The 26227-nt window shown below is 42.2% G+C and overlaps 1 protein-coding gene across 5 annotated transcripts in view; it reads left to right on the forward strand.

Annotated features, from left to right (window-relative positions):
• LOC118415375 (metabotropic glutamate receptor 6-like) overlaps positions 1–26227 on the forward strand; it is a 71497-nt gene that overhangs the window by 22933 nt on the left and 22337 nt on the right. For 4 of the 5 annotated variants that reach the window (XM_035819932.1, XM_035819934.1, XM_035819935.1 and 1 more), the window contains exons 2-3: positions 15179–15802; positions 20287–20503. In XM_035819932.1, the coding sequence (XP_035675825.1) occupies positions 15302–15802; positions 20287–20503 (718 nt within the window). In that variant the 5' untranslated portion in view covers positions 15179–15301. Of the gene's footprint in view, positions 1–14657; positions 14918–15178; positions 15803–20286; positions 20504–26227 lie in introns of those variants that run through there. The other variant, XM_035819933.1, reaches the window with a different exon arrangement.

The following is a 26227-nucleotide window of genomic DNA, read 5'->3' on the forward strand; positions in this document are numbered from 1 at the left end:
AGTGCTAGCAGCATCATAAAAACAGGTATTGGTTTTGAAATATTTGAATGATTTCACACTACAAAGTTGGCTATTTGAGAAGATTTCACGACGCACTCGTTATCAACCTGTTTTATCTCGTCTCGTCTTGTCACGTGACTAATGATACTAATTATCACGTGACAAAGCATAGTTATAAACAGACTTTAAACAGTGACGCCCCCTGCCCCTGTTTAAGGTGCTGCGCTGTGTACGGATGCGGATCGCCTCCCTCATACCCCTAGCAATGTCATCATTTTAACATTGGTTTGTAATGAATGGGAAACATTTTCTTCAGTGATGGATCTAATAGATGTAATTGGGGAATAAGGTTCTCGGATAAACTTTTTCTATCTATATATCTAAGAAATACAGCTGTGGTAGGATTATGTTAGAAGGCGTTTATTACAATGAGAGAAACTGCAAAGTTGCGAAAGATCACAACTCAAACTGGATAGACTTTGTTACGAAATCCATCAAGTAAGAATAAATACCACTGGATAGTACTTAACTGATTTGTGCAACGAGAGTGAAGTCCAAGAGATTGCCGCTCTTATATCTGATGTACCCCCTACCGTAAGAAATAGGCACTGCAGCAGATTGTCCAGTGGCTTCAATTCAGTTGAAGGCAACACGAGAATGGTACAATCACGTATAATGGTATCATGCTTATGCTGCCAAGACCTCAACAACTGTTTTCTTCGGCGACCAAATATATTGGGCACTTTAGCGGATCTTGTTGAGACAGATTGAACATTGTGACGACTTATGTTTTCATATCAGGTAATCAGGCAAGCGTTATCCTCCCCTGCAATATCATATACTAGGCACTTGTGTTGCCATAATGCCCCAGACAAGAGCGCACTCATCCCCGGTGCTTCACCAGGTAATGTCCAGCCCACGGCCATCTGGTAGACCTTGAGCGAGGGCAATTACCTGCGTAAAGTGCAATCATTGTCGTTTGCGGGCTCGGGGAGACTGAAGGAGGCCGTCATCTTTGGCTTTTATAAATTCCCACAATTACTAGTCACTCATGACTTTCAGGGGTGGGAGGAATGGGTACATGTGCGTGTGTTGTGTACAAATATTGAGTCGATGATAACTTAATGAAGAGCAAGCTGCTAAAACATACTCGAAACAAAAAGTTTTATTTTGCATTTCCTTTCATTTGCATTTTTAAGGTATCTTTTACCAGTATTTACATCATCATGATCAATGTCAGCTGCTTTTTTTTCTTGCCGTAATTCAATTGCCCGACACTGTTTCTGTACAACAGACGTTCCCATCTACATGCTTTCTGTTATATATCATGCATCATATTTTGTCTAGTGGTGCCGTTAATATAAGCCAGTCTGCTTGAGCGCGGCACCTATGTGTACAGTGTGTCCTTTTTATTGTAATAACAATGATAACAACGATAAACTAAATGGTGATTATGTTTATCATTGCTTTAAAGGCTGTTCCTTGATGATTCTAGTGGAAAATTTATTAGGTAATCATCTCAGAGCCTTTCATGTCCAAAAGGACATTTACGTGACTTCTAGGCATACCTTTAATTACTTCTTGTCACGGCTCTAATTCTTTATTAAAACACAGTGATTTTAAATAGAATAAGATAAAGCAATCCTGTTTGGATTAGTTACGAGCTATCTATCGACTACGGGTAGTAATTTGTTATGAGTGCTGTTTATCCTAATCATCAGTCACGGTAACTTGATACTTCAGGATTTACTCTCATTTGCATTTCGTTGAGGAGAGTGAGCGCTGACAGAGCAAGTTCGATCTGTCATGAAATGTTGGTAAATGAATGCCACCAACGTCCAATCTGGATTTCCTATACTGATGATTCCAATTAAGTTACATAACAGAAATCTCTCGCGTGGGGAATGTAGCATATTACAACATGCATGTCAATAGCATACATGTACGTCCAATCTGGATTTCCTATACTGATGATTCAAATCAAGTTACATAACAGAAATCTCCCGTATCGGCAATGTAGCATATTACAACATGCATGGCAATAGCTTACATGCATGCCCAATCTGGATTTCCAACACTGATAATTCAAATCAAGTTACATAACAGAAAGCTCTGGTGTGGGGAATGCAGCATATTATAGCACACATGCCCATAGTTTAAATGTGCTGTATCGGTGGCGGAATTGCGCGCTTTGGCAGGGAATAGATCTCTCTGACATCAAATGAAAGAAGTTGGACAATCTGATTAAACCTGGATTGAAGTGCTCGAACACGCTTCTAATCTGCTCCATGATCCACCACAACTTATAACGTTATCTAAAATGTACCGCGTCCCTCAACCCGAATCTTGTTACCCACAAACGTGCACTGCAGATTCTCATCATTTGTAACACCCTCAATACAGCAGCGTCTTGGGTAAGGAGCAGGTGTTGAAATAGATAAAGTCAAACCTATGTGATTAATAATTGCGATGAGGTTTACTAGGCGGGGTCGTCATCATATGTTAGACAAGGATGCCGACTTTGAAGGTACTGTTAGACTGACTGAAGCGTACTAGTTACTTTTAGATTTGTCTTCAGAATTAGATACGGAACATTTGCTGCACCCCTCCGACTGTTTTACTGATCTGTAATGTATTCCTGCTTAATTCACGATTCCTCTCCGAAATATCACAAACGTAAGTCCCATGACATGAACGTCGCGGTATGCTGTACAGAGTTCGCTAATGGAAGACGCACAGTTGCCTCCCGCTATTCCAAAACTTACCGTCGTGCAACAGAATGAAGATTCATCGTCTAATCTGCTGACAATCTAAAACATTCTTCGAGGGACGCCGGGCGTGAAAATGCGTCCCTATTTAGATCGCGAATGGAGGACTCTTGATATGGAGCCGAAATTAAGGTTTAGACTGTTCCCCCATGCACTATGAGATCATATCACTCTCACAGTGCTCTGTGTCACGGTGACTGTGTGTGCCCATTATGCTTTAATGCGTCATTCCGTCTGAGGAAGCTTGTGGGAAACCCAATATGTTAGCAGGCGGGCAGCAAGTGGACCTGAAATAAAAGATATTCCACCCAAACTGTACCGATAAATGTTTCATACAATGCACATCAAAGAATCGATAATTTAAAGAAGACTAGGGTTCGCCTTCGTCTACCTATGGAATAAGTTAGGCAACACCATCCGGGTCGTGTTGCAGTTGGATAGTTCTCCGGGGCAGTAGACATGTAATTTTGTTCTCTCCAGGAGTAATTTGTATTCCGTATACGAGGAACAAAGTTAAAACCACTGGGGCACTCGTTATTGTGTGATGGAGACGAGCACTGGATTAAACACAAGCTGGATTGTCTGTCGTTTCTGGAAGTTAGTGGCTCCCATCTTAATGATTCAGTTTCTACTTGTCAATAATACTAAAGGAACTAAATACGACAGCTCTGCGTACGGTCTTAATGAGGAGACTGTTCAAAGGGGCAGTCAAGGATGAAGTAATAAAGTGCACGTCTTCTGTTGTTAAAGTGAGAGAGTAAGCTGCCCACGGTCATTTTATTCACGCTTGTATCAATTTATGAATCGTTAGAGTTGTTTCTTGTACAATCGGACGATAACTCTCGCAGATTCGAGACCAATAAGTACTAAACAAATATACTTGCAGCTGGCTAGATCTCTGCTGAATTATGGAGTTTGTCAGGCCTAGGCCTCCATTCCACTTGGCGCGCTGAGACGTCGCTGAAACCTCAACTGGATTTGTGTGACATTACTTTTACAATTAAAATATCATGCAAAATGTAAAAGTACTGCTGAAATACAGCAAAACACACAAATCGCAAATAGACTCATTTATTTTATATATGAAATCCGTTGAGAGATTTTTGTCAAATTTAAGGTCAAACAGTGTACCTTTGGCAAGTCGAACTGAAGACCGCAGGCCGTGGAAGACTTATGTTGATTGTATTGCTGCCCCTACGGGCGATGAGGCGAGTCCTTGGGGTACTATGTAACAATGTCCCTTTCACACCATCCCGAATGGTGTCTCTCGTTTGTTCATTCTCTCATTTGTTATTTCAGAAAGTATGAAATGATGACCTCAGGGTCTTGCATACAGCTGCCATTTTGTAACTATCATTTGTCTTACTGTTTACTACCAGTCCTTAATGACAAAATGTGTGAGGGCTGTATGGTCAAAGGGATCCATCTTTGTTTGTGAGAAGGCATTACACAAAAGTTACTCCATCTGGCAGCGATCCCTTTGATTTAGTGATAGATGCCGTCGTTTTACAGCTGCCCGTTTCATCGTGCCATTATTCACTATATATGTAGGCCACAAATGCAATGATACATCTCTAGAATTCACAAGTTCTACGCATGTCCATAATTAGTTGCAGACACGTTAGGCTATTAAAATTCATACTGTCTATGTCTATGATTAGCCGTTAATCTGCTTGATGAATTCAAAACAGCATCTTGAGCAATCGATCAAGTGTATCTGGAAATGAAACAGCACTTGCTAAGTACCAGCCTTAGTTATAGCTTTGCATTAGTAAGCGCGACCAATTTGTACGTTACCATTGCACACTGGTATACACGTGACCGCTTCAGTGATGTATCTGGTTTAACGACCACTATTACAGAAATTATTCGTTATCAATACACATTGTATCTGTTAAGCACACTAAGTTTTTGGCTGCGAATTTTGAAAGAAAAAGTTGCAAAGTCTGATACATCCGAAAATGACGATTGATGCAACAGTGTACCGGTAATGATTGAGAATGATTATTGTTACGTTATCTCTCTCGAACATTAACGTGGTGCCGCTCCACAAGGCAGCTAACTACACATGTAATCATCTTAGTTTCGCTTATTCCTAAAAGGATGGAGGATGTGATGCTACAAAATTATTTAAGAATGTTGTAAGATCAAGCAGTTGAAGATGCAGATGACTAGAATCAAGTAACGTTGTTGAAGAGTATTGAAACAAATTCACTGATTCATGATAAATGATAAAAACGTTTGACACTTTGTCAGAGATCTGCGTTTCCAAAACGTTACCATACTACGGGGACTTGCTTGAAGGCAGGCATAAAGATAAACATTTTGCTAAATGTATAATTAGCCAGCTTGTCATGAAATTTTATTTGATATTGCTTAATGATATCTCTTATGTCCTTGGACGTCCTTGTCCTTCATAGACTTTAGTGTGGATCAATTTGTTCTGGTGGCCTGTTTCAAATGGGACATTTGGAAAAGAGTCTCTACGACGGTAGTTACGAGTGTATTAGATATCACGGACCTGAGTGGTATCTAGAATGATGACAGCGACCCATGAAAAGGTTAACACATCCTGTAAATTGGAAATGTCTCAATATGCTACACTCTAAATGCCAAATATGACAACTTCTTCTTGGCAATAAGGCAGCAGTCAGTGGTAAATCCATGTCCACATAAAAGTCGGTTTGCATTTGATTACTTCTTAAAACGTTGGGTGGGAGGCGAGAGTGTACGTACATGACTAAGAAGAAAAATGTTGAATATATGAGGTGCCGTTGAGGCAAATGTATAATGTTTGTGAACATAGAGCTGGAGGGTCAAAATTGATAAGTTAAATGGTAAAAGAACATATTGTTGTAACAAAGGCAGAAGCCATCATTCGACAACATTCAACATTTATGACGACTTCAGAGACTGCTGCGGCAATTTTGCTGATGGTTGGTTGATAGGAATATGATTACCTTTCCCATTACAACATGACTGAGACTTGGAGAGCGTCCAAAATCATTTAATGTGCTATCAGCAGGCGGAACCCCGGATAGATATCATGGTCGCCTTCATCATCAGCAACAAGTAACTTTTCTTTATTAAAGCTCCCATATACTGACCGTAACGGGAGACGGACTACTTCCTGACCACTGACACTCCACTCTAATTTATCTTAACTCGACATCCGGACTCGTCACACTATTCCTTAAAACGACCGCATTAATGGCGAAACTATAATTGAATCCGTCTGTGGTGACAATTTACCGTGCTGATTAAAATCTGTAGGGCGCTGTGCCGATTCAACAAGTGGCGAATTCACGTCCTCCCTTTGTGGTCGATAATTCCTGTGGAAATAAGGTGGAGACATTAACACTAGATTCCACCCACCGAATGGGAACTGAATTTCCCTGGTAATGTCGGTTGGTTTCCTTTCACTTTATTCTTATCTCACGTAACACTTATATGTGGACATGAGTGCTATAAAACATCATTACAGACGGCACAAGCATCGAGGTAACGACCGTACATGGTAGAGCATCTCCTAACGGCATGATCTTGTCTGACGCTCATGTAGGTCCGCCCGCTCCTATCCTTCTGGAGCATCGGGCAAAGAGAGAAGAATTCAAGCTCGCAATTGATTTTGCCCATGGTGAACATTTGTCGATTTCACTGCTGCAGAAAGCCGTTAAACGAGCCGCGCCCAACTCGTGAAAAGATCTGTGGCACTAATCTGTGGTACCGTGAAATAAGTACATGGTAGTGTCTCACTTTCCAAAGTCGACGAGAGGACCACCCCTTTCAATGGGTTAAAGTGGCTAAGTTACTGGGCGTGTACATCAAAGCACATCTCAGATGAAACGCCCATGTAAACTCAATGGTAAAGAAAGGTAGCATGAGAAAAAAATGTTGACTGTCTACAGAAGCCCTGGTCACCATCTACTTTAGCTCCATCCGACCAGTGTGAGAATAAAAATTCAAATATTTAGCTGAATGTTACCGTGCGCCTACAATCTGACTACTGCAAAGAGTTTGGTGGGTTCATCTTTCACAAGCGGTTGTTGCCCTGCTATATGTTGGAGAAGTAATGTGTCCGTCTTAAGTTCGATACTTGGCCTGTGCGCCTAATAACCAATTATCAGAAATCCCCTCTTAACGATAACAAAATAGCGGTTGTTGCCCTACTATCATGCTAGAGGAGTCATGTGTAGATTTTCAGTTGGAGACCTGGCCTGCCCAACAACAACTAATCATCCAAAATCCCATCTCAATGATGGTAAGATTATTGTACGTGAACTACTAAAAATCAACACATCATGATCCAGCCTTCGCAATGCATTACATGTACCTTACGTGTAAACTTGTAAGGTATGCAGACTGGGTAGCCTGACATTATAAAAGAATTCCTGAGCCCAATATGAAGTGCTCCGTTGTAATTGAGGATTACAGTATAAAGGTCAGTAGTGCGCCAAAAGTTTGACTTAAAGGAATTCTATTCTTCATGTTATCGGTGAATCCCACAGATGCGCACGAGAGGAAATTAATTATGGACGTTTATGATCGGAGCATGACCCAGAATAACCTTACAATCGGAAAGCAATAAAATCGTATTATCACCACCGTGTGCATATGTCCTGTCGATGCATGGCATTAAATCTGCCAGAGAAGGGCAAGCCAACAGGAAGTGATGGACATACCTGAGCAACTTCTAGTGCTTATAGGAAACAGTTTGTATGAGTCACGTACGTATGTGGCAAGGCGCAATATTCAAATGCAACTAGTGACTGCGACGAATATGATATCATACATGATAACAGTTGCAGTACAGTCAACAGCTTCTGGGAGATTTAAAGTTTAATTTACAGCGGTCCACACTAACCAAAACTGATCTCTGACTCAGACAACAGGGTTGACATGGAGGAAACGTTTAGTCGCCTGTTCCAGAGCCAACCAGTGATGATGATGATAACAGCTACACCAGCAACTGTCGATAGATTTGTCTCTTTACAAAGTGAACTATTGCCTTGTGTAAGAAGTATACTAAACGTAAAAATACACATATGACAGTTGAGAGCTGTAAGGTGAAACTCATCGTACACTGCATATTCTGTAGCACGCAAGCGTAAACCCATACTGGATCCGTTAATGCACCTTTTGATTTAACACGCTTGTTTCCATGGACAATTATCGACAGTATGAACCTGACTGATGACAGGAACTAGACGTAACCGGGTCTCTCCGATAATAGGGAACTTCAGATGCTCCCCTCGGGACGCTATCTGACCGTTATCTCTATTCTAACATTAATATGCATTCATGAGGATTAAAACTTTAAAAGGCTATCTCATCTGAAGAGGCAGTCAAGCTAGGTAAGTCTTGGGCTTTAACAAAAATAGTTCTGGGCTACTAGTTCAGGGGATAAGACCACAGGTCACGGCATACAATATGATGTTGACTGTACACAAACGTTAGTTGAAGGGGGAAGATCAAAGTTGACTTTGGACCTCCTCTACAGTTTGGCAGACATCCATGAAATGTCTAGAGAATGTCCCAAATGCTCAACTCCTTGGGCTTAAGCAATTTCATCATCAACAGGGCGCTGTGTGTAAATGAGGTTTCGTTCTCTTGGCACATCCCAGCTATCCTTGTATTTGCACTATATAGTAAGATTAAAAATTAATATGTGTGCAACGAAGACAGGAAACCCTCTTCGACAGTGCACTCATAAACATCGAGATAACAAATTATAGTTTTTGTGTAATCTCGCTGCTCACATAGAAAGTCATATCTTCAGAGATTCATTCAGAACCTGATTTTTGGCTTCCTTTCTGAAACAGCATGTGCCATACCGTAAATGTCCGATATAAGAAAAATGTTTATGTCCAACTGAATCACGCTTCCACTCCGTTCTGGTCTAAACCTCTGTCATTACGAAAATTCTCCTTCAGCTTACGTAAGCCACCATGGTTTGAAATAAGGACTGGATTGATTTCTTGGACTAGGATCAGAGGACGGCGGAATCACGGAACAAATCCCCTTGGGCGGACGGTGGCATTAGTGTTTCGGGTTGTAATCATGAGGAATAGTTGGATTGAAGCGGGCGCGACAATGTCATTGTGTAGAACCCCTCATTGTTGGCGTAAGGCCAGCACGACTTAAGGCGTACAGGCCGATAGGGTAAGGTAGGAGTGGTGAATGATGGGCCCAGGAATGCTGATACGACAGGATGGTGATAGATTTTTCCTCCTACCTTTCTGCTTCGAGCAATCTGTCCAACCCTATCTCTGCGTACATCTAAGTGCGTCTATGTGCGTGTGTGTGCACGTGTGTCGTGTGTGTGTGTGCGTGCGTGTGTGTGTGTGTGTGTGTGTGCGCGTGTGTGTCAACGAGATACAAAGACTTTGCTCAATTTACATCTGATAGACATTCCACACAGCGGACGAAGACTGATTCGTCCACATGTAAATTGATATTTGGACGAAGGTTCTCGACCAAATGTGTTGTAACTTCGGCAGGTAATCTTTGAGTCACTGGCACCGGCGTGCATTACTTTCAACACAATAGTTCACCTTGTCTAGGTAAATGTGCCTAAGGCGCCCTCCCGTTGATGCTTGTCAGATATGCCTTGAAGCATCGAGGAGAAAAATGAGATTGATTTTTGTACGCTCTAAAATGGACCACTATACGTCACAGGCGTCGACTCACGGGCGGAAATTCGCACGTGGTGATATAAATCTTTAGCTAAGGTACCAATTAGGCAAATGTACCGAACCTCTCTGGTGACTTGTAAAGTGTATCATTAAACATTTGAGAAAGTACGCTGATGTAAACATTACGCATGATCAGATACATGCTAGATCAGTAACCATTACATAATGGCGGTACCAACAACAGAAGTTTGCACCGGTGCGGCACTGTGGGGTTCGTTGACTGCGGCACTGCTGTGTTATTTTCGCCGATTTTTTATAATCTAGATATTGCGTTATACGTAAAAGTATGAATTAGAGGACAGCAAAATACACAAAACGTAAGAAAATCCGTTCTTTATCTCTGTCTGAAATTCGTGGAGTATCTTTCGAACCCCGCAGTGCCGCACCGGAGCCCCAAGTGCATTGAGATAACACCTAAAGCTGACTAAATGTTCCGTTAGGACATATGACAGTGACGGAGCGTGCGTGTTAGACACCACGCAGGGCAGAGCTGGGTAATACGTCACTGAAATCCGCTCGGAAAGCTGGGTGTGATGGTAGTCCTTCTCCACACCTCCGTTCTCTGGGCTTGTAATCGCCACACCTTCACTTTGCATGGGCATCAATCATCAATTTACTTTCAACATGTTTACCAGACGTCTAGATCAACAAACTTTAATTCATTTGTTACCAAGAAAAACATTTGGAAGAAGTACGTATGCATAGTGTTTAGGGGAATTTACGGTGGAGCAAGGCTATAAAAATATCCAAAACAAAACACCACGTAGCGATTGATATTCTGTTGATGTTGTTGCTGCTACGAGCTGGTTCAAAACTACAGTCTACTTTGATAATTATTATCTATATCATGATATTTCTATTTTCCTGGAGATGATTATTTTTTAGTCGAAAAATATGAAGCAATATTTTTCGAAGTACGACAACCAGAGGGATAAAAAGTCACGACAATAACTACATATATATACAACACGCGAATCAGCGCATATAGGTAAGGCACACAGCAGCCCAGCGTGACACGACATTGGCCTTCACCCCGGGCCCCATACAGCACGCACGCGGGATCAGGTCCATGTGAAAAGCCAGCTTTACATGACATCTTAATGACGCGCTACAAGATAAACGACTTAAAGAAGCGGCTCGGGACTGTGACGAGAATACTCAGCAAGCTACGGAAGAAATGTTTAATGGCAAAAAAAACTACAAAGGTTCGACAGAGAGTCCTGACACAGCATAATGTAGTTTTGAGAGCTAGCGGTCAAATTTTCAAGCTTAAGTTAAGCTGAAATCTTATTTTATCTTAAACAAAAAGCTATGACATTTCAACTTCAATAAAGGTTAGACATCCTGGTAGAAAATTATGTATAACAAAAAATCAAGCAGCTGGATATTCAGATGTTTCAGACAGCACCCACCATCCTGAGAATGGTGTCAATCACTGACAGAATCTATTGGATGTTGTCTGAAACTTGTGTCTCTTTAGAAAATTAATCCAGTTGCTTTATTGCATTTGTATTACGTGCTGGTCGATGTCTTTCAACGTTTGTAGAAGTTAAGAAATAGTGGTTAGTTTTGAAATAGACTTGTTCTTCCTTACCTTGACTTTATGAAACTAAAATACGGAAAAGAACGGAGTAGGATCTTTATTCTTAGTTTAGAACCATTAGGGAACGAAGGTACCGGATATCAATACGCGAAACAAGCTGTCTGTCTAGCCAGTGACCTTTCTAACAATCATGATTGTAAATAATGAACGCGTGTGACGTTCAACCGCACGTAGTATGCATCAATTCAGGCAAAAGGAGCGGATGAGGCAATGACCTTTGTAATACAAAGGGAGCGATGACCCTCTGATGCTGGGATGTCTTAAGAATAAAGTGAAAGTGTCGTGGGCGCCGTCATTACATTCTTTATTGCATGAGGAGATGGATTATAAGATTTACCTTGGCCTTGAATCTTGCAGTGAGTCGCTTCTTTAGCATCCTTTTCATTATCGAACCATCCACTACTGAAGATCCTGGTATGTAAGGGGTCATTCGCGTTGAAACGATAGGGGTTCTGTGTCTGATTCTGTGTCGTAAACGATGGCTGTGAAGGTTAATACGTTCTTCAATGCCTACATACAGCAAACAGCTACATAGAGCGTTTTTAGTTATTTACAACCTGACTTTAACGATCGACAACTCCTGAACAGCAACTGCTATTCTTACTTTCCTGTTGATCGTTAACCGTTGTGTGAACATAACATATTACCATGATCATAACAAGAGAAGCAATTAGCGGTATCGATCAATTTTCAAACAATGGTCAAAACATGCAGTGAATTGATTGGTTCAAGCAGGCTCAATGGGGATTGATTTTGGCGTGACTGTTTTTGTGAATTTATGACGAACGCGGGCGACAACTGCCATGTTGAGAAATACTGAGGACGTAACGGTCGATGCCGAGATCGATAACTTGTTGCTGCAGACTGACGCGCATTCGGCAGTACGTAGAGATGCTTTTGCCATATACGCAAGTTTTTCTTGCTGTGTATGTAAGCTTTGAATCCTATAAATTGTCCATCCTATATGTGTTGTGTCGACTGCCGAATATCACAGGATGGCTCCCTACAACATGTTTATGTCTTACAAGACATCATCGAACTATTCTTTTTATATCTTTCGAGCTCCATCGTTTGTGCATGTACATCGTGTCTGAGTACATCGGTGTATCGTATGGAGACTTGTTAGAGTAAACTGCAGTATTTGAAATTCAATGCTGTATTCCAAGTGGGTTCGGTTAAGTCACGGAACTTAGATTACTTTATCCATACCAGATAGAACTAGGAAGGGGGAGTCAGGGCTTGCGCTTTTAGATAATATGACCCATTAATTCGATCTTATCATTGTATTCATTTCTGTACATTTATGCATCCTTGTACTCTTGCAAATTGCATTGCACTCTTTGTTTGAGGGCGGCGCTAACATAAGTAGATATAGCTTGAGAGCGTCGCCATCTTGTCTGTGCATGTTTATTTATGTTTGCTCAATAAAAGAGTATTTCCAGTTACAGATTTATGTTTCGCTGAATAGGTTTCTATCCCCATGCTTGATTTCATTTTCTCTTGTGACTTTTGGTTGGGGCTAGGTGAAAACAGAACTAATTTGTCACGGTAGCGTTCTACAACAACTTGTGTTTTGCATGTCTGTACTAGCGTAATCAGTGTCCCCGGGAAGACATTGCCGACGGCAACAGTACAGGGGACATTTGTCAATGTCCCCTTAATAAACCTCTACCCGCTGTGCTAATCCCCTATTAAGATAGTTGAGTGGGACCGTCCAAACTAATAATCCTGCAGGGCGCAATCAAGTCTAAAACAGCTTGACCCTTTCATCGATTTTGACAGCCGTGGAGTTGCCTGCCTGCCAATAGCTGGTCTGGTTTTCAAGCTAGTTATTAGTCTAGGGACATGCAGGTTTCGTTCTGCGGGTTTTGTGTCTGTAACACCTGGTGTGCGTGGGAGAACACTGACACGCAGTGGCGAATGTCACCGAATATGCTCTCTCTCTATATATGTCATATGTGGGGCTAGTCCATCAATAGGAACCACGGGAGAATCTCTTAGCGTGGGGTATTGATTTGTGAAACATATGAGACATGTACATTCGACTCTTCTCAATCTACTGAGAGTCAATGAGTTACAGATAACATGCGATATAGTTGCATCATTCCCGAGTGAGCCCTCTGATGAAAATTAGCAACATTAGTCACAGATAACGCACAAATTACGTAACGCACGCATGGGGCTGCTCTTTCAGTTTCATAGGGACCAGAATAGTCTAATAGGTACATTCCCAAAAGTCAAATATATTGAATAATCATTTGTTTCGTTTTGTCAGCTCCAAAGTCGTGATCGATCTCTGTCTTTCTCTGCTAATTCCCTCAAATGATGATCAATGCACCTATATTTGGAAAATGTGTATGAACGAAAATATGCCCTCCAGATAAATAGGAGAAAAGATGCGTCATCAAAAGCCCTGGAGAAACATTTTTAACGTTTAGGCTGCGGAAGAACAGAATCCGGCTGGGATGAAGGAGACAGGAAACATCAGTCAGCCCTCATATCGGCCTACAGTAGTAACTTATTAATAACGATGATATGGTAATCATGACACGTAATAGTCCTGGGATAGCGTCACCTTGACCTTACAATGACCCGATAAATGTTACATTGCCCTGATGGAGAACGCTAAACTCAGATTTACAGGAACAATTTTGCTTCAATCTAACCATGTCTTCTAATGCTCCACAAGGCTGTATAATCATCGAGGTGAGGATCTATGGTGTCAAATGTAACACGATGCCGTAAAATGTAATCAAAGTTGATGGATGTGAGCGATATAAACGAACCGTTGATAGGGCGCAGTGACCACTCAATGACCCATGGTTTAGTGCCGGTCATAAGGGAACATTATGCCAGAGTAGAGGGTCGGCAGTAAACAACGAATAATTTTTCCACATCGTGCCATTGACACATCGCTTATTTATCAGTTCAAGGTTTTGTGTCATAAGTTTATATACCAGAACTCTTCAGTCATTAAAAAAGAGCAATCGCTAGCTAGAAGCTTAAGCACAGGGCCACTGTATTCACAAAACTATCCGACTTTTTTTTTATAACTTAGGTGTAGCCAAGTGGTTGTTACCTTTTAACAGCAGTACTTTGCGCTTTACTTCGCGTAAAAACACTCTACGTACGTACCACATAAAACTGTTTTTCCAGCACATATCATGTGTCCGTTGACTTGACCTTGGATATTGATAGTTTTATAGAACCTCATGACACGTATCCGTGATCTAGTACATTATTTCATATCAACGTGACAGTATCCTTTATTAGATTCCACCAGAATGGGACAATCCTTCCAACACTAGTGTACTAATTGTTCCTGCTGTATGAAATAACGCACTCCATAAGGGCAGCAACGTTAACATTTTCCATTAAGCCACTGGTCCCCGTGCATCAGTCGCTGATAAGGGATAGTTCCGCTCGCACTAATTCTCCTGCAGCCATTATCACGACCAGAATGGCAAAATAAATTGTTCCCAGAATCCATTCAGACAAAGAGACAGCACGTATCAGTTATTTGCAGATTTCCTGAAGTGTGGAGTGCATCGCCTGTTTAGGGAATATTTACCGACATGGATATCCAATACAAGCAGTGTCTGTGTTACTTCAAATCTTCTTGAAGTATGGAGGTAGTAACTGGAAGTACATCGTGTGAGGATATCAAGTGCCGATGGGAAACGTGACTGGCATGTCGATGTGAAGGGGAGAATGAGGAATGTGGTGCTGATAATATTTAACAGAATGTGCCCATGAGACCAAGATGTTCCAGGGAAAATCGAAGGTCTGGAATAGCCGCCGTTAAAGAGCATCCCGCACGTTGCTTACGACCTGAGTGTTTATTGGCCATGGTAAGGGTAAAAATCACATTAGAATCGTTGAGGCAGTTGTTGGTGGATAACGCACGCGCGAGTTTTCTCCGCCCTTTTCTTCTACTCCGTAAAGCTGTGCCGCGCTCTGCCGCGGTTCAAATCACGGCTAAGACCACCCTCCCAGCATTTGTAATTACTTTTGTATTGAGTAAGTAGGCGATCTCGCTCGAGTTTTTACATAGACCATAAAACTCTTGACATCTATTAACGACCTGCTATCGACTTCCGCCCCTCCTACAGGATTGAGACGCGGTCCGAGCTCAGTACAAGAAGGGATACAGTCACGGAGGGCAGGAGACGCCGGCTTCGCGCAAACACTTGCGATAAATCGCTCGTAGCCGCCAGCGGAAGCAAGCGGTTCAAATGAAAACACTCCAGCGGGGAGAGATGTCTTCAAACGGAATGTTCTACGGGCTTGTGTTGATCGTAGTGTGGACGTTACTTGGGATGTGCCACGGCGTGTTAGACAAGGTGACCATCGTGCCTGGGGATGTGAACATGGGCGGCCTGTTCCCCCTGCACACGGCCGGCCAGGACGGCGACTGCACCGAGCTGAAGAAGGGGAAAGGCATCCAGCGCATGGAGGCCATGCTGTACGCTATACAGGAAATCAATAAGTCCGACAAGATTTTGAAAGGCATCAAAGTTGGTGCCCAGATACTGGACACATGTGAGGACTACTCTCATGCCTTGGAACAGTCGCTGAAGTTCGCGGGCAGCCTGCTGCGGCTGGACAGTCGGGACGTGAAGTGTGACGACGGCCGGCCTGCCGTGCTGCCCAAACCGAAGCCTCTTCTGGGCGTCATCGGAGCGGCTTCAAGCTCCGTGTCGATCATGGTGGCCAACATCCTGCGGCTCTTTCAGGTGAGCTTCGCTAATGATTCTCTTCAGTTACTTAAACTGGCCATGCAGCATATATATATCAACAGATTCAATTCACAGACGCAAGGAAAGTAGCCGTTTGTTTTAACGCTATCTCTAGAGCAGAACTACAAGATGCTCGTCAGAGTGGTTAATATTTTGTCCCCAGGCGTAAATGATGACCCGATGTCGCAGTGAGATATGAGTAACAGTCTAACAGCTTCCATTCCGAAACACTTATTACCATGGCGCTCACGGTCTGTCGGGCGCCGCCGGAGCTGCTTATAGCCCAGTAATCATGATGAGAAACGACGACAACTTTACCAATAGCGGTTGGTAAATGTGTGTGGCTAAATCACGGCGGACAGTTAGCTTGTAATTTGTGTAGCAATGTGACACTACGCCATGTAACAAAACTGACAAGAAACAACATAACCATAGTCTCGGTAATACGACTGGTTCACGAGCAGGAAATGTGATAAAGTTCCGCAGAGATGGATCCAAGGCAACAATGTCGTAATTTCCTGAACTATCATTCCACTAGAATTGGATCATTTCTGCAGCCCTAGCGCGATTAATCATTGAAGAGCCCATCCCGTTGGGGCTAGGTGCGCTAATTGCTAAAGAGGTCAACCTATTTTGTTCTAAAAATCACTGTCAGTATCAGTAAGCTCATAGCTAATCATAATGGTAGGAAAGCACATACTATAATGGATAAGCATCCTTTTAAGCATTAATGCATGGTGCTTGTCAAAGTAATATTAAAATAGCTTTCCCCTCAGGTGGGATTAAGACGAAATTAGTTCTTGTAAAATGGGAATGAAGGGAATAAGGGATTTTCACTCATCATGTGAAAATTAAGCGAATGGAATCACATTAAAGGCGATGATTGTTGCTCATTGAATCTTGTGCTTAGCTTATGTCGTGAGTCGGTGGGGTTGATATTTGTCCATAAGCAACATTTTAAGTAGCCAGGAAAATCACCCCAAAGGAGACTGACTACCTTCTACACGATCAAAACCCCGTACATCATATAGTCGCAATGCCGTGCAAGTATCATTCCCTACGAACGTCAGCTAGCAATTAATTGGAAGAAAAATACGTATGATTTGAAGCATGCTGACATCTGCGACTCACATCTAGGGACACTTATGAAACAGTGATTTTCATGGAAACAGTTGATTGTTCCCGGAAAAATACCAAAACGTGCACCAGAAGCATAAAACATCATACAGCCGGCCCCGTTTCCTTTCGCGTTCTCGTCGTTTTAAAACCTCAAACAGCCTGTACATGTAATATGTCTGGCGTCTGTTTTGTTTCAGATCAGAATATGATTTTCATAGGTAGAGCAAGATCTCTTCCGGATGAAAATTTGATATATGATTAAGAGAGCGCTTTTTGCTTCTGTCCTAAAATTTAAAGCAAATGTTTTGACTGCAAATTTCAAACTTCTCGAATCGTCATAAAATAAAACCTTGTTCTTTAGTTGTATTGAATGATAATGATGACGATGTGTTAGATTAATGGAGATGTCACTGTGGCTCAAGTTGTGGCAGCATCACAGTTGAACTTTTGGTTCTGGTAACTGGGAGACCACAGTTCAAATCCACGGCAAGGCATATCGGTTGGGACTGCGCCCGTCTTTAAGATGGGAGTCCCGTGTTCGATGAGGTGCCTCGAGCACGTTACAGGGGCAAGGCTCGCAAGTAGCGACCCGTCCCTGTAAAACATACAAGAAACTTGCTGACCTATGAATAAAGTGAAAAAACAAAAAAATAAATGACTGTATGGACAACATTTAAGACTAAGGGGCATTTCACTCAAACAAAGGGATATTTGTTTCAGTTTAAAAAATCCAAATACTATATATACATACGCTTTGTATCTTGATGCTAGTATGCCTATGGACAAAGCTCCCACAGCACAAAGATAACAATTCAGTTTCGGCCGTATGGCCGGCAAAATAATCATACTCAATCCCTGTCCTTTGGGCTTTCTCGACTGTGAATAACCTTTCGAATTAAATGACCTACTTCGGGCTAATGTTTTATGAAAAGGTATCGACAATCTGGTATCTATAAGGACGTCTTTTGTCATTAATTTTTCCGCATATTTCCCAAATGTTTATTTCGTTTCTAAAACTGTTTCATTTTTAATATTAATGGGTTTCCGCCGTGATTAAATAGTAGACATGATTAAGTAGCAGACATGCATGCATAATAGAAGCTGAGTTAGTGGGCTGTTCACGAGAGAACGTCCCAAAATCGATCTCTGCCCTCAATTGTAACATGTACAATAGACTGTGATGTGATTAGATGTCAGACATCTGAAGACAAACAGTCTGAAAGTAGGTCATGCGTATTTTTGTCAGATCCGGGATTTTCACTGCATTCCGGGGTAGGCGTACGTACGTTCTGGGTACTGAGCACGGTTGGAAGATGTATTAAATGGGCGTCAGAACTTTACGGGATCAGACGGTACACCACAAACCGTCGCAGTGTATTATTCCTGTTGTTACACAGTAATCCCTATGCATAACACTGCTACCGGTGGTGGTGAGCCTCTTTTCATCACAACTTGATTTCATTAAACAGTCACGACGTGTTGAATATAGCCATCGTCTACGGCTCTAACCGGACTTAGTGTAACCACGCGTCGAAATTAGCCATTGATTTCTTGTAAACACGAAGCAAACATGGATAGGACCTCCGTAATCCTATTTGGGATAACCTGGGCTACCATGAGTTACTGAAATTGAAAGTTTACTCTAAGATCAGTGAAGCAAATGGGAAACGAAACGATCCTCGACATCTGACCCGTGGCAAAGAGATTGGGTTTACAGATGTGGAAAATGTGTGAACTACGTCTGGCCAATAACCATGTACTCTTTGTCCGTCCTTGGAGACGTACGTTCAATAGAAGCCTGATACAAATCGAAGAAGAGCTATGCCTATGAAACTAACGAATAGAGTTGTCGAGAATTTCAGACTGGATTTTCATTCACACTATCTATCGCTTACTTCAATTCTTACTTAAAAACAATAATGACAAGGTAATCAGATATCATCGATGATAATCTTCACACGAGCACACGAAACACACACTAACACGCGTGCACACACACACACACACACACACACTCAAACACACACACTCTTTCTCTCTCTCGCACGGACACTCGCACGCGCACGCACGAACCTACGCGCGGGCGCATACACACACACACATGCGCACGTATACACACACATACATACATGTACACACAAACACAGACACAAACGCACACACACACTCACACACGTACACGCAAACATTAGGACATGAACATGGAAGAAATGAAATCTTGGTGCCCGAAACGTCGACTTATAACCTGCTAAATCGTTCTCAGCCGGACGTGATATGACGACAAACGACCCGAGAAATAAATCAGTTACCACTTTCACGAGTGCCAATTTATTCAGACCCTGTGAAGCGCTGAAGTGATGTGCTGTGCATTTCCCCCAAACCGATCTCCATCGTCCATTTTATACTCCAGCGGCCGCTGCATCAATTTATTTCTGTCTGACGTGCTGCAGCTGCTCATCCTCCCGGCCCCTCCGGAGCGCGCTGTGATGAGCTAGGAGACTCACTTCTACTGTCTCCTGCTACTATGGTTTCCGCCTGATTTCTTCTCCTCAGACTAACAACATGATAAAACAGTGCGGGCTGTGGATGTTAAGAAGGGCTGGCAGAGGTTTGATCTCATTATGGGCGGACAAAACAACTAAGGCCATCCTTCTCAGTTCTGAGTATAGGACATCATCTTGTATGTACAATACCACGGGTCTATACAGGCCCATAAATCAAACATGTATGTCAATATATATTGATTTACACAAGAAGATGAATGAAATCATGGCTAAGAATAAATACCCATGGGGTAAAGATCAACAACTGTTGATGATGAAATAACGATGAGGAAACTTTCGATACCCTTGTACTTCAGTCCTATCAGCTGTCCTCCCTCTTTCGCCATTTTATTTTTGGATTCTTCATCTTAAATGAACAATGAGTACAAACATGAAGTTGTAATTATGTTAACCTTCACGGAAGGTGAACATATTGTTTTTGTTTCTTCTACTTCTTCTCCAAACAAGTAAGGTCAACGACCTGGACCAGACGGCTGTCACTATGGTTACCGGTAGCAGGCACCCCATGGTGTTCGGTTACATAGGCCCCGTTCATGATGCAAAAAATGAAACGGTTCTATCGGTTAGGCCTGGAAATCCGACAGCAAACGACAGGAAACGGTTTGCAGTAGTGTAGCAGATGTCTTTGTACAGATCTAGAGGGGCTTTGGTCGCTAAATTTAGAAATAAGTTGGAATAAAAATAAACATAACAACTAAGTTGTCAGTGTTAGACTACGGCATGTCCAGGTTAACATTATAGATTTGCTTGCAAATGTTACTTTTCTGGTAGTTAACTTGTTTTGGTTTTGATGATCAGATTCCCCAGATCAGCTACGCGTCCACCAGTGAGGAGTTGAGCGACAAGACCCGGTTCCAGTACTTCTCCCGTGTGGTGCCGTCCGACAGTTACCAGGCCCAGGCCATGGTGGACATCGTCAAGTCCCTGGGCTGGACATACGTGTCCACCATCGCTTCTGAAGGGAACTACGGGGAGAAAGGCGTGGAGGCCTTCCGCCGGTTAGCCACCAGTGAAGGTGCGTCTCTTAGCCGGCAAACGGCATATTTCCAAACCGGAGCCCGGTCGGGCTGTTTGTGGAAATGCATAAGTAGATTTTTATTTAAGAATCTTGAGATAAAAAGATATCAAGATTCTCAGGAAAAGTCTCAAGATTGACTCAAAACATCTTTCACAAAACCTCAAGATTGTTTGAATAAATCTTAAGATTTTTCGATTTTCAACGAGGCGTGATCTTGACGATCCCCACTGGGGGTCAATATGATCCGTTGAGTACCAGAGAAGTTTAAGCTGTAATTTGTCCAAAGTGCTCTACTCAGTCCAATAATAATCCGCTCGATGTTACAAGTAATGCCCACGACTATTTCCTTTACGTCTTGTGTAGTTTGGTGTCTTTTATATCATACTCCTCGTTCCCGAAAGGTGCCCGGCCGGGCCCCGGTTGGGAAGTGTGACGTAGGTCTTAGTAACTATCATGTTACCCATAAACGTTACTTTGTCCACAAACATAACCAACAAACCGTGACAATTGGGACCGACTAAGAAAATTTTACATTGGGTTATCCTACACTCGGTGTTCTACGTCGGAATTTCGGATTGACTTGTTTGAAAATCACACAACATCCCTATTTCCACATCATTTCATATACACATGTATCACATAATGCAATGACATATTGCTCATTTGTTACATTAAAACCTAAAAGTATCTTTGTTTTCACCCATGATTGATGTTCTAGCTATCAACCATCCAGGAGCCTGTGATCAACAAACTAGTCTCATTCATCATTGCTTTCAGAGCTTTGATTGGTTGGGGAGTCACATAGGAGACAGACTAATGTCCTAGCTTAGCTCAGATTAAGCAGCAAGATAACATTTCGTCAGATGTTTGCACTTACATGTGTGACATATGGGAACAAGGTTTCTATAATGTAGTGCGAGGTAGCATCGGCAATACCAAAAAGCTGTACATTAGTAATACGCATTATGTAATGCCACGAAGGACCCCGCAAAGCCCTTTCCATTAGAAACGCCTGTCTAACAGTGTATTCTAGCGTGGACGGTGCATGACGCAGTCTTTTTTCGTTTATAGCTGGTGCATATTTAAATGAATATTACCAGGTAATGGCAGTGATGATATGGAAAACTGCAAGACTCCCAGCAGTCTATAATGAATCATGTAATTACATAGTGATATCAGGGAGTTGCAGCAGCAAGATGGCGTCCGTAGGATGATTGTAAAACAGCCGAGCTGAAGCGAACCATAGCGACTCTCAGCTGCGAGCTAAGTAGATTATGGGGCTGTAAAGAGCAAAGGTTATTTTTGTGGCTTAAACACAAAAGCATAGAGCCGCTCAAATGGCCTCCCGTCTAGTTGTCCGAAAGCAGTTAAGTACCTTCCAGGGAGCACTATCCAGAAACAATTACTGAATGGTAGAACCAACAGCGTTTACGTCTGTTCAATTAATGGCATTCAACTGCAAGCTCATAGACTTTAATGCAACAGCATATACCATTGTACCCCCCTCCCCGAACCCTGGAGTCAATTGTTTTTGCCTTTCTATGATACCTTCAAGCATGCATATTCCAATAGGAGGATAAGGAACGTTAACGATCTTGACAGCCTCGCCTCATCCCTAGACCCCACCAGATTGGCTATCCATGCACTGTTACCTCACTATTAGCTATATCATATTTTTATGACTACGCTATTTCATCCAGCCAATGGCATACCCGAGGCGTAATAAGCAATCGAATTGACCTACATAGCCTGCCAGCTGTTCGTAAATGTTGTATACGCCGTGGAGCCATAAAAATATCATGTAATATAATAAGCATTAAGGTTCTGTTTGTTCGATAGAGACATATCTGATAGTATAGATGAGAGCTAAAGACCAGAAAGTAGGGAAAGTTTGCCGATCCATGGAAAGTTTCTCCCGTAGGGTTGACCCTGCGCGGTTGGTAGTTAAAGAAGCCCACGCAGTGTTACGTCTGTACCCTTCATTCTACACCCGGATTACCTATGATCTCTAGCGCCGCCTCCGCGCAACTGTATCTCACTGGAGTAGGCGTAAACTTGGAGATATCTGGCCTGTGCAAGTGTATGCTATCTACACCTCGCTACGGATGTTTGGGCTCAAGTCTCCAGTGCATATGGCCTTGGCAAGGTGTGTCAATGTGATAGCTTCTCTACTGGCTTGTGTCGACGTCAGTAACGAGGTGTGGGCTGTAGATAATTTATCCCCATAGCTCAAGGGTTTTTTATGTCACTACATAAGACGTTATTTTATCCAGCTAATCAACAACGTACCCATCACTTGGTATGCATGAGTTTATAACTTACAACTTATCTCTGTAACCATGAGACTTTGTACATCTCCGATTGAACCGTTTGGGAATAACGTGCTAGCTTTATCATTCCGGACCATTTGCCTTTCTCATAAACCATTTACTTTACTCATAAACTACCAAATTCTGTCTTTAATTTACAACCGAACCTCAATTGCTTTTGCTTTTTTATTTCTTGACTTCGGTCCTCGGTGCTAGCCTTACGTTTTTAGTACACAGCCGCCATTGCCTTCCCATCAAGTCGCCCAATATTCTAGCATTAGGCTCATGGAGAGAATGTGGGAGGCTGACTGGGGGAAGATTAAACTTGACCAAGGGTGATGAACAACATTATTCCTCCCTTCGACGACATGTGTATGAAAGATACGAGGAAGGAAAGATGGAATGTTTCTCGTGAAGGCGTAGTTTGAACAGGTGTCTTCAATCGATAACCGGCTTTCGCGTTAAACGCCAGATCCCGGGCTGAATAATTGAAGTCGTAAACGCGGGGAGCGACCAAAGGTCAGCCTATCGTAACGTACGCAGCTTTCAAATATGACTCAGATATTCCGGCTCCCAATCCTGCTGAAATTGCGGTCGACCTCACCTCTACACAACTGCACTACGCGCGCATGCTCAAAAGTGGTCGCAATCACCATTAATCACTATACGGGTTGTACAAGGCCATGAACCTTGTAAGACTAAAAAACCATTTACGATTCTTTTAGCTTCCTGGCGTTTTATATCTGAATATCAGTAGTAATGTATACATACCCGGGGGAATTCTACTCCACACAATGCTGCGCTGAGGTATTCTAAAAAGGTGGTCATAACATGAAAAATATATGTTGTTGTAGGCCCATGAAGGTTGATATCCTTTTCATTTTTTAGTAATCAAATGGGTGCCGGGGCTCACAGAGAAAATGGGGCAATGGCTGAGGGTCAGGACATAATTTTCGACCAATTCCATTTCATGGCATGTACTGTGCTACATCACATCTGAAGTTCCACAGGTACAAAAAACTCAACTTGATAAGAGAAAAATTCCACCGAATTAGGTAATTGCAGCTATATGGTGAGCTCAACATTGATATCGGACATATCCAGGTGGATCGGATCAAAGCTACATACTTTTAGGTAATTCTTCTTAGGTGTTACCTGAGTGCTCTGGCTGATCTTTTGACATTCGACCGTCATAGATTTCTATGAAGACCACTCAGAAAGGTTCATATCAGTCTTGCCTTGGATTTATTCCTCCCAAGGGATGGATATGGATGACCTCTTTCATTTGTTCGGAAACCTGATTTCCTCGTGCTGAACACCAATCCGTCATGTCTTTTCACTAAGGGTACAAAGTGATCAACACGAGGGCAGGGTCAGCGGAAATCCGTCTCAGTCAGCAGCGGAGTGGCTCAGAATCATTATTATTAGGCTCATTTCCGCGGACAGATTCAGGTCGGCAGGCCTGCCTGTCCGTGTAGCCGAACTGATGGGACGATCTGTATTCATTTCAGGAGCATTTTCATGGCTTGTAATTCAATGTTAGAAGAGCTGATGCAGCGCATTGAATTACCTTAATAAATTTAGCGTCAGCAGTAGGGCTGGGTATCGGTACAGAAAATTTAGGTACAGGTCCGGTTCAGACCCAGAGGATCAGGTCCAAGTGATAATTCTGAATATGGATCTGATTCAGAACTTGTGAATAGACCATACTCACAACAATGGTCAATTTCACTACAGAAAAAATCTGTTTGGTGGAGTATTCGACTCACGCTGATGTTTTAAAATACTATGAGGCTAACTGCCTCTGTACGATTGACTGTAAAACCTGGTGTAAATTACTATAAACTCTACTCTACTTCACTTTGGTGATGCCTGATCAAGGAATCTGTTCATTTTCTATTCGGTCCAACATCCGGTCCACCTAATTTTTTTCAGCTCCGTTTTTTTTATTGGTCCAATACGAAAAACCGGTTTCGTACCGGTGAATGCATAATTATCATTGTATTTACGACATTACAAACAAACCCTTGGGACTGTTTTTATCACGTACTTAGAGAAATCGACTTTTAGAAAGGAGAGCAAAAATCGACCTCTAAGGGATTGTTTAACCAATAGACAGATGTCAAATGTTGCCATTAGATGGTGTAAATTTATCACTTACAATTACGTGGCATGACGAATGAGGTTAAGTTTCACGGTATCTATTTCCTATGTTTCTAATGAAACAATAGCAGGTGGGCAGCACACATGTAAATCACACATCGCACCCTTTCCAATGCATATTAGAAGCTCAGTTATCAAGCAAACCAGGACAGACCCTTGTCCTAGTGATGTTGTTTAAGACTTATATTCATTAGAGTAAATAATCCTGCATAATAAATGACACAATAGTAGGACAATGACTAATCTCACTAGAAAGACATAAACGATAGCCAAGAAAATCTTTTGTGTTCATCGTGTTTGAAAGTGCTGACTTGTGTAACTTTTAAACACAATCCTGAACATATCTCTCTCAAGGTTACACAAGTGTACATCTTACACATTCCGCTGCAGTTTTCCATTAACCTGTGCACCTCTGCCAGTTCTGGTGATTATGGTAAGTGCCGCGAGGTCGGGACCACGAGAGCAGCGGCAATGCGTCTTTGCAGCTGCGCGAAATCGAAAGGTATGAGCAGACCTGATAATGGGTAAACGTCAGCGCCCCCGGACTGACTGGCACCGGGTCTGGCGTCTTATCGAGCACGGACATGTGTTTACTGTAAATGCAACACCTAATCATAAGAAGCAGTATGTCATTACTTCGTAAAGTACGTTACATCAGCAGTTACATAGTTGTGATGAGTTTCTGTGTTTGAAAAAGTTAATGGCATAGCATTGCACAAGATGAGCATCTGATCGCTTACACCATGAAATGCACTGCCTTTGAAAATTTTGAACAAGTCACTGCTAGCCACTTTCACAGTCCCTACTCTATTTGGTTTACTGCTAATGCACATGTAAATATAGAAATGTCTTTGAACAGTATTTATCGATGACCACATGGCCTGATGATTGGATGTAGTCTATGCAACAAACGAAAAGCGAGCTCTTCAAAGGTTTATGTCGCAGGATTGTCTATTACAGGCAGGATTCGATACTGCAACATTCTGTGGAACTGGTAATCTGAATGCATGGCTTCTTGTAACAACCACACTTAGGACTTTGATGTACATACATTTAAAGCAAGCAATTCAGTACAAGCTACCACAGTAACTTAACGATGCCGTATTCATGTTCCCTCAACCCTGACCTTCTAGGGTGTATTAAGAATGAAGATTTAATGGCTATGTTGGATGAAGATTCATCACTTTAGTCCAATGTAGCAGAAAATGACTTTTCAGCGACTAATCAGACTTTAGTGTTCACGACATTG

Source organism: Branchiostoma floridae, chromosome 5 (assembly GCF_000003815.2).
Source record: "Branchiostoma floridae strain S238N-H82 chromosome 5, Bfl_VNyyK, whole genome shotgun sequence".
In the NCBI taxonomy this organism is placed as follows: Eukaryota; Metazoa; Chordata; class Leptocardii; order Amphioxiformes; family Branchiostomatidae; genus Branchiostoma; species Branchiostoma floridae.